This window comes from Cynocephalus volans, chromosome 15 (assembly GCF_027409185.1).
Source record: "Cynocephalus volans isolate mCynVol1 chromosome 15, mCynVol1.pri, whole genome shotgun sequence".
NCBI lineage: Eukaryota > Metazoa > Chordata > Mammalia > Dermoptera > Cynocephalidae > Cynocephalus > Cynocephalus volans.
The window spans coordinates 53412274-53422760 of NC_084474.1; the positions used below are offsets into that span (position 1 = coordinate 53412274).

General features: G+C 36.1%; 1 protein-coding gene across 22 annotated transcripts in view; it reads right to left on the reverse strand.

The window, feature by feature from the left end:
* RIMS2 (regulating synaptic membrane exocytosis 2) overlaps nt 1-10252 on the reverse strand; it is a 637189-nt gene extending 626937 nt beyond the window's left edge. For all 22 annotated transcript variants that reach the window (XM_063079161.1, XM_063079141.1, XM_063079151.1 and 19 more), the window contains exon 1: nt 10077-10252. In XM_063079161.1, the coding sequence (XP_062935231.1) occupies nt 10077-10252 (176 nt within the window). The remainder of the gene's footprint in view (nt 1-10076) is intronic.
* Nucleotides 10253-10487: the final 235 nt, after the last annotated feature.

Consider the following 10487-nt stretch of genomic DNA (forward strand, 5'->3'; position numbering starts at 1 on the left):
TCTAGAAGTCAGAAATTAAGGGAGACTCCTAGTGAAATCCACAGAGGTCAGCCTCGCATAGTAAACAGCAGAGTGGAAAAAAAGTGGAGCAGATCTGGAAGGGTGAAGGGAAAGTTAGGTAACATGCAGTGATAAAGTTCAACAATATTCAAAAAACCTCCCTCTGGTTTTATAAAATTCACCTACAATTTCTGTAAATCTGTCTATCCTTTAGTTTGGAGATGGAGTTTAACCGTTAGCATTAAACCGGCTAAACTTCTTTAATGAGGCTTCATTTGGTCTAAAATGGACCCTTTCAATTGCAAATTTATCTGTCTCATCATTAAGTCTTTGTGCTATATCTTGTTTTCAAAGCAAGTATCTATCAAGATATAGTATATGCACCTTCAACAACAAATCCCCAGTTGGAGTATGTTATACGCTGAATGTTTGTGTCCACACCCCCAAAATTCATATGTTGAAACCTATTCCCCCAGTGTGATAGTATTTGGAGGTGGGGTGTTTGAGAGGTATTAGAATCAATGGGATTAATACCCTTATCAAAGAGGCACCAGAGAGCTCCTTTGCCGTTCAGCCATGTGAGGTTATAGCCAGAAGACAACTACCTATGAACCAGGAAGCAAGCTCTCACCAGACACTGAATCTCCTGCCATTGTGATCTTGGACTTCCCAGCCTCCAGAACTATGAGAAATAAAGTTCTGTTACTTATAAGCCACCCAGTTTAAGACAGGGTACAGCCCAGTTGTCACCAGGCAGATGGAATAGACCTTTCCTGATAAATTCTGTGTTCAAGAATCATATGGCTGAGTTAAGGTTTAGGTTATCATAGACCAAAGAATCACTACAGAGAGATCACCCTATGCTAACAAAATTTAGTACCATAGAAATACTTCTGGAGCCAACCATTGCCCAGATATGAACTTAAAACCTTTTCAAAGTTTAAAAAAACAACAGAAAATAATAAAAGAATTTGTACTAGTTAAGTTGATGTTAGCCACAATAATAGATACAACTCCAAAATTGCAGTGACTAAACACAGAAGTGTATATCTTACTCATGTAAAGTCTAATGGGGGTGACAGAGGGTAGTCATCGGCCAAAACTCAGTCACATGCAACAATCTAGATGCAAGGAAAGCTGCAAAAGGTAGTCCAGGGCTAGGCAGCTGCTGCATAACAACAATTCTATGAAAGAGGAATACAAATCTTTAATGAACACCTAGCCATCTCTCTACCACAAAATTCATTTCTGACAGAAACAAAATTGGTGCTAATAAAAGCATTAATTGATTCTTCCAGGCTAAAGACAGATATTTGTTCAAAGGAATTATGTGCAATAAAACAGACTTTTCATCTATGTGCCTGGGAAGTAGTAAACTATTACAAAAATGATAATAGACACCTCATATGCCAACAAAACAAGATGGATGAGAACATCATATCCATCTGTCAACTGAACAATACCAAAGCACCAAACACCATTGTGGTTATTCTGCTATCTGGCTGTATAGTTTAGTGTATCCTTTTTTTTCCCAATTTTAGGAGCCCAAAAGCCTAGTTACAGAACGCATGAAACTGCCATGCTATTTTTCTCTTCCAGCTGAACATAAGCTTGGCTGAAAGAAAAAATGCTAAAGGACATAGAGGATTCCACCTTCCTTCTGTGCCTAAAGGAGCATTTGTCCAGCCCCTCTGTTTAGCAGAATCTACCAGATTATGTGTGTGTGTTATATAAAATAGTAAATGGTTATAACATATAAATTACATAAAAGATGTTCATTCTAATTGCCTTTAAAAAGCATTTAGCTAGCATAATTTTAGACAGGGAAAATACAATTTAGAGCTTTTGACATGTATATACAACATAGATATAATAAAAGTTCATAATCTATAAATTCTACAAAAGTTGTTAATTCTTGGTCAGTTAACTAATTTATACTATCTAGTTGCCTTCAAGTTTTTAAGTAACTGTACTTGGGAGAAAGTATGTGAAATAATAATATATCATTCCTGGGTCTAAACCTTTTCTTAACTTTCCCCTTTCTATAATTCTATCTCCAATCCTATTTTCTGAAATTTCTTATCACAAAACCCAATAAAATTTTTAAAAATAAAATTACTGAAATCCTGCAATAATTCAGTAAACTAATATAAAGAACAGAATCTTCGCCAATTTCAACATGTCATTTCTATGGCTAACCTTTCATAAAATACACTCACATTTCCAAAATTCCCTTAGAGGGGATGTAGGAATATAGACAAGGAAGGATATTAAGGAAGATATTAAGTAGGGTTCCTTCCCATTATAAATGGATTCAAAGAGCCCTGATTTTTCTCTTTCTCCCTTTTTTTCTTTGTTCTCCTTTTTCTTCTTTCTCCCTTTTTGCCCTTTTTACTACTGCTTTATTATTTTCCACCCCAACCCACTATATCCCAAGTTGCAGTCACATCTAGTACTCATATTCATACTATAAACTCTTTAGAATAACCAAAACTGTAAAAGAATTCACTTCACAACTGTTCCCTCAAAAGAACAATGGTCCTGAGACCATATGAGTTCAGAGAGCTAACCATCAGTGAGATGAGCAGACACAGATAAATATATAAGTTTACTATCTGTAGTGGTCAGTTAAGCAAGTCAGACATCATAAGAGCTTAAGTGACCCTTTACACACAGTTGTCAAATCCTGGCAATTTGGGCTCCTAAATTTTTCCAAAAATCTGGATTCCCCAACTCCACCCACTTCTACTGTGTTATTTCATATCTTCATCATATATCATGGATTACTGCAAGTCTTCTAACTGGTGCTCTTGTCTCTAGTATCACACCTTCTCATCAACCCATTATACTGTAAGAGTGGTTTTTTCCAAAAAAAATCTGCTTATATTGTTCCACTACTTAAAATCCCTCTGTGACTCCCTGCTGCTTTCAGGATGAAATCCAAATCCAAGTAGTAGCATATAAGGTCTTCAAAGCTCTGAACCTTGCCATCTCTCCAGTCTCATTTAAACTCTTGAGTCTTCTGAACCACTTCATGTAAGTTTCTCGACCATGTCCTGCCTCTCTTTACAAATGACAGAGTTTGGGGGGAGGGAGATTTGGGAGTTTCAGGATCTTTGTTTGGAATATCTTATTCTGCCCAGCTAACATCTACTCATTTTTTGAGACTCAGACTAGAGGTCATCTCCCCAACATTGAATCAGGTGTTCCTCTCATGTGAATATATCCATGACACACTGTGCACAGTGGTCTCCTAGCACTTGTCATACAATGTTTTAATTGTGGTTTACCATGTTTCTTACAATGAGCTCCTTAAGAGTTAGCTGATAGTGGCTGAATGTATATTGACACCCAGAGATATCTACATTTCACTAGGTGACTAGAGAATACAGAAGTCTTTAATATCTAGGAGTGAAACTTCTAGAGATTTTCACAAGATAAACTGTCTGACACCCTCAAACAATACCCCAGAGACAGCAAACTACTCACAAGCTTAGTTTGATGTATTTTTTATTCTGGTTATAATGTACTAAAAACACCTTTACAGTGTTTTTCATTACACTTTACATTTTTACGTGTTCATGTGATTATGGTTGGCCTTAGATTGTCTGCCCCTGGAGGACATGAACTATTTCTATCCAAAGCATTTTGTATACTCCTTATCACTCAGCTCTCTTAAACACAATGGGAAATTTTTAATGCTCTGAAGGTAATCATTTTTAAAGCAAAATATTTTTGAATTCCTAATATTCCTTAAATTAAAAATGATGGAATATCACAGTGTACTCCTGCTTTCTATTCTAGTCAAAATCGATATGCTCTTAGTCCAAAAGAAAGATGAGTTGCAATCATATGCAAATACTATAACTTTGCTTCCAGGTAAAATGAGCATATGTTTAAAAATTACATTTGATTTCAAAAGTAAGGGCACTACTAAATAACAAAGCTTTTTCTTTTAGATTATTGGATTTCACCTTGAAAGTAAGCACTACTTAAATGAACACAGTATTTCATTCCCAATGTTTCATTTATTTACCCAACTAACATTTTTGAGTACTGTTATGTGTAAGGTATTGCATTAAATTAGAAGTTGAGGCTACACTGCGATGGTAAATAAGACAGACATGGTGTCTGCTCTTTGGGAATTTATAATCTAACAGGGTAGACAGACCACAAACAAGAAAATAAATCACTGCAAATTTTGACAAGCATAATTATGGAAATATTAAAGATGTGATAAAAGAATCAAGGAGAGCACCTACTTTAAAAAGCATGAAAATAATGGGGAAAAAAAGAAAAATAAAGCGTGGTCAGAAAAGAGCTCTCTAAAGATGCAAATTTGAAGGTAAGGCCAGAAGGATAAAAAAGAGGCAATCAGGCAAAGATGAGTATATTTGAAGAGCAATGTAAAGATAAGCAGTCTAAGCTCTCATAACCATGCTTTAGAATTAAGATTAACATGATAATGTTCTCTGAGTTCTCAGATACAGCATGAATAAGACAAATAAATAAGGAAATACATATTCTGGTTAAATAATAGAGTAAAAAATTGATCCCAGGCAAATCTAAGGACAATCACAAAATAGTTTCCACAATTTAGTCCCTTCACTTTCACCTGTGATAATCAATATTTTGCCAATAGCCTATATAACTTGGTTTCAGTATTATTTTCACTGCTATGCTTTAGTGATCAGACTCCCTAAGAATAGTTTTTGCTGAGAAAACTGCTTCCAAGTCGTCACCCCATCCCTAGCCTTCTAGACAAATAATGAAGTCACTTAAAAGCCCTCTAGGCATTTTTTTTTTTTCCTGGTAAACAAGGAAAAGAATCTCTCAATTTTTAGGAAATGGGAAGAAGATTTCACCCAGGAATGCTATGAAAATATTACGTTTAAAGAGTGCTGTCTATAATCAGTTAACCATACCTCTTTCTTCAGTATAATTAACTTTTTTGAAATGTATTGTCAACAAGAAGATACTATTTAATTGCCTTTACTTATTAAAAAATATAGAATATGTATATGAAGAATTTACTGGCACTTTTCCATTAAATGCCAATCAATTTTTTAGAATGCATTTTGAATCCTTAAAATGTATAGGTTTTCATTTTTGGCAATAGCAATTTACATGCACAATAATCATTTTTATTTAAAAAGTCTTTGTGATTCAATTGCATCATTTATCTCACATGCCAAATAAGAAAAAAAAATTGTATTTTTAAAATATTGAATGGGGAAAGCCATTATAAGTAGATCACAAATTCAGAAGCTATAAAACAAAAATTTAATAAATTCAAATACATTTTTTAAAAATTCTGACCAGTTAAAAAGGCATAAACAAAGTCCTAAAACAAATAACATAAAATGAGCTTCTAGAAATCACTAAAAATTACTAACAGAAAAGGAAATACAAATGCCTCTAAACAAATGTAAAAGTCTCTCAATCTCACTGATAATTTTAAAAATTGCAAATTAAATCTAAAGTGGCATATTTTTCACTGAAATATTGTCAAAGATGACTGCACACTGAGTTGACAAGGATATGAGAAAGTTTCCTTAGCACATGTCATTTATACATACTTACCCTATGAGGGTAAATTTGGCGATATTTATTAAAACTTAAAATACACTGACCCTTTAACACAACAATTTTGTTTCCAGGAATTTATCCCAGAGATATATTGATACACGTAGAAAATGATATATGTACAAAGATATTTATCACGGTATTATTTCTAATGGCAAAACATTTAGAAACAAGTTAAATACCCATAAATATGGTATTATTTAAAGAAATTGCAGGACATTCATCAAATGGGATATTAAACAGTCATTAAAATGAATGAGGCAGCTATACCTTAACAGATGTGAAACTGATCTCCTGAAAAGCAAACTGCAGGACACATTTGTGTTTTTATGTGTACATACATACATCCACACATTAATGTGCACACATACGCACAGACACATAAAATATTTGATATGCACATATATATCTACTCTCATGCTTAGAATCTATTTGGAAGAGTGTACAATATAGTGCTAAAAGCAGTTGCCTCTGGATAGAGGAAATAGGTAACAAAGAAATCTTGTATCACATATATAAATATTACCTACTAAATAAAGAATTTTATAAGTTGACTTTGGAAACTACTTTTAAAATAGAACTATTATAAAAAATTTAGAACTGCTCATCTATGTGTTAAATATAAGCTAATCGCTACCTTGCTCTATCATTGAAATTTTTACTTATTGTCTTTCTTTGAGGAGCAGATTATCCCTTTAACATTAACAGAAAATCTAAACTGAGAATGAAAAGATAATATACACATCAAGAAACACTTTAATTTCTAATTTGTGTTATAAAAATAGTTTATCTGAAAGACTATAATAGGTACATAGCAGAAACTCAATATTACTGAATGAATACTTTTGTATTGATATTTAGTGAGTTTGCTATCTTCATTTTTCCACCACAGCGATAATTAATTAATTAATTAATTAGTTAATTAAAATCCACTGGAAATACAACTTTTATTTAATTGTTTGTTTGTTTGTTTATTCATTCATTTATTTATTTACCTGACAGCTGGTTTGTACAGGGATCCAAACCCTTGACCTTGGTGTTATCAACACCATGTTCTAACCAACTGAGCTAACTGGCCAGCCCAGAAAATAATAAATTGTTTTTCCTTCAAAACAAAATGATTCTTCATTTTCCCACAAAATTGGAAACTAAGTCATTACCATTTTCACAATTCAAATCAACATTCTTTATTAGGTACAGGTTCACAGGTGTTAAGGATGATGCAGAACACAAGCATCAAAAAAAGGATAAATTTTTATTCTTGCCCTCAAGAAGTTTAGTCTTTAAAGACAAGGCTTAAAAACATTTATCAATAAAAGGACATTATAGTTTTTACTGCCAGACTGAATTATCCAACTAAAACTGCTGCAGGAATACACTTAAGGATTTTTTTTTAAGTAATTACTGACCAGAAATCAATTTAGATGTAAAAATACTTCTGAAATTATATTCTCACTCACATGTGAAATGGTATTATTTCATAGTGATAGAAAACTACTATGGGGATGAGTATGGGGATGTCCAGCTGGGCTTTGAAAAAATTACTAATAATTAAGTATAAAAAGTATTTAATTGTTCAGGCTCCCAAGAATAGAGCTTACCATAGTGGTCTTAATCTGTTTTGATTGCTCACCTCTCTCATTAAAAATATCTCAGTGATCTCTTAATATACGCATATTTATTGATAAATTATATGCATCTTAGTACTGCAACCTGTATATTAAATGTTAATAAAGATTAATTTTCTTTTTCAAATATACATATGAATGTACATACAAGTTTTAATATTTTCTTCCTGTGTTCCAATATATCATCTTGTGATGCCCTTGGGTACGCACACCCAACTTTGCATGAATACTTAATATGAACATTGAAACTCACAGAGCATGCAAAAATATTTTTATCCAACAGTTTCAGTTTCTTCACCCATCAAACTTATTTTTAAAAAGAGTTGTTAAAAGGCAGCAGACATGAATTTGAATTTCAGTTTATTTCTCTCTACCCATGACCTCTCCGAATAGATGTTAACATGCAGTTAAATGGACATCACTAAAGAAAAACAAAGGATGTATAGTTATGACCACATAAATGGGCCCTAAAACTTTGAGAAACTTTGAGAAATAATCATTGAAGAATATTAGAATTATTTGCTTTAACCTCCAAGTAACCTCTTGTTAAAATGAATATAAAAATAATTTTGAAATCATATAGGCCATTTCGAGGTATGACCCCTTTCCAAGACTGTTAGATATAAATACAAATAAATATTTTAAATAAACCTAAATATATATTTTTCATCGATGTAATTTCATAGGTTATATGAATATATGCTTAGAAAATGTTTGCTTCTATTTAAACTATGCAAATATGAATGCACAAACATTATATGTATTTGCATAGTATGTATGTTTACATACAGATGTAACTCATATATACACATACAGCAACCTGGAAAACCCTTTTACAACATTTTCCTAAGACTGTTCATTTTGACTAATCCTTAATTCAATATTCAAAAGTTTAAAATTTAAAAATTCATTTAAAATTTTTAAATTTTAAAAATTCATTTAAAATTTTTAAATTTTAAAAATTCATTTAAAATTTTTAAATTTTAAAAATTCATTTAAATTTCTGTATATTAAAACAATAAGTAGACTTAGAACTATAGTGAACTCACCAGTAAACACTATGATTTAGCATGCTATAAAGGAAGAAAAAAACATTTAACATTTAAATATGTGGGCCAAAGAAATAAAACTACATTTTATTTCAGCATCATTTTCACAACACTGATTTTTAGCAATTATATTAATAAGTATAAATTCATATATTTAAATATCAAACTGTGTCATCAAAAGCCTGCCTTGTCAATATACCTGTTAAGCAAAGTTAGGAGTATGCTTAAAACACTTTTTAAAATAATGCCTTATTCTTTCATTAGTTGAAATAAACTGCTTAAATATCTTAATTTTTTTCATATCCCAATCCTATTAATAAGTCACAATTCCAAATAAGTATTCAAACCCAGATATCGGCTTTGAGGAAGCAAATCTTTATTTCAGTTAATGTCAGGAATATATTTGCTCTCTTAGTCCTTCAATATTTTGTGAGAAATAGTATCTTTAAGATCTGTGGATATTTGATATACTTGTTACCATAAATTATTTAAAGTAGTATTTTTATTAAAATATTAAAATATATATGCACAGATAGAGAAAATCCGTTCTGAGAGGAAAAAAAAGTGCATGAAAGAATACTGAATTCGACAACCTGTTTTTAAAATTTACGCAAGTAGAGGTCAGTGTGTTAATTCTTTCACTGAGGAACTCAACACTTTCAATTGCGTGTTTCTGTGGAGAATAGAGGAAAAGTATCTTTGATGACATGCAAAAGAACTGTCCCACCTTTGGCATATAAACTGTACAATTAATTTCTCAGTGAGTAACTCATTTCCAGTAAAAGAAAAAAGCAGAGTTCGAAAAACACACAAAGATTACACACCTGCACAATCTCTTTCACGTAGTAACTGAGAAATCAAACATAAAACATGTAAAAGCAAATCTCTTTGCTACACTGACCAGAAAAGGAGCGTCAATGCGAAAGATAACACTGTCTGGACAGTTCCCTGGTGCTGAAGTTACACATCCGCTAAACCTATGCCTGAGTGTTGCTTTCACACCTCCCACCCTCGACAAAATCCCGGCTGCCTAGACTGTGAGCACGAATAGTAAAACTTCACAAGGTAGGTAGCATCCCAAACTGCAGTAACGTTAGAAACTGGAGTCTCTTCGGATTCAACAAATTTACTAGTTGCGAACAGGAAGAGCAGCAGAGTACAGTGTGTTAGCACCCGCCGAGGGGGAGGGGCTGGAAGATGGCGGCGGCCGCACACCCACCCGAGACTCCTGAGCTTAGGCCCCCTCGCGCGCGCTGCCGCCTTCCTGCCAGCGGCGCCCGTGGGCAGCTCTGCTCTTGCCCGCGTTGGGGGCAGAGCCACCCTGCGGAAGCGCGGGACGAGGGGTCCCCGGCGGCGCCCACATCCCCGGCCGGCGCGCCTTCGCCCGGGTCCGGCCAGGGAGCACCTGTGCACGGCCATATTGGATTCCTTGCCCCAGTCACTGCCTCCGCGCGGGGGCGGCAGGAAAGGAAAAGGGACGCGTGGAGCCTGGGTCCAGCCCCAGCCTTGCTGGGGCACCAGAGCCGAACTGGCCCGCGGAGAAAGCCGGAAGGGCGCCGGGGTAAATTACACCGCCCAAAGGCTCGCCAACCTCACCTCATCCGGCTTCGGCGCCCTCCCTCCCCGACACACACCCCCGCGCTCTGACACCCAGAAAACGGCCCCGGCGGCCGGTGCTGGCCGCAGCCCTCGTGGCCCGGGAGCCGCCGGCGGGAGGGAGGGCGGCGATCCCGGGCGTGTAGGCGGCCGCAGGGCAGCGGCCGAGGGGGCGGAGGGCAGGGAAGGAGGCGGGAAGATGGAGCCAGGTCCTTACTTGAGCACAGACTGCTCCTTCTCCTCTTCTTTCTTCTGCCGATCCATGACGGCCAGAATGATTTTCCTCTCCTCCTCTGTGAGGTGGCTGAGGTCGGGCATCTCGGGCTGCAGAGGCGGCTGAGAGGCCGCCGGGGTAGGATCCAGGCGGCCCCGGGGCCCGACAGGAGCCGACATGTTTGGTGGAGCCGAACCACCCTAGGGAAGCAGGGAGGCAACTCCACTGGCAGCGGCGGCACCGGCGCGGGCGACTGGGGTAGCCTCCAGCGCTGGGACAAATACATACAAATCAATGGCCTTCAATCCGAGGCGACAGCCCCCCTCCCCCAAGAAAGAAAGAGCGGGGGGAGTGGAGGGCGAGCGCGGGGGGAGCGAGGGCTGAGGAGTGCGCTTCGGGAAATGTTTCTTCTTC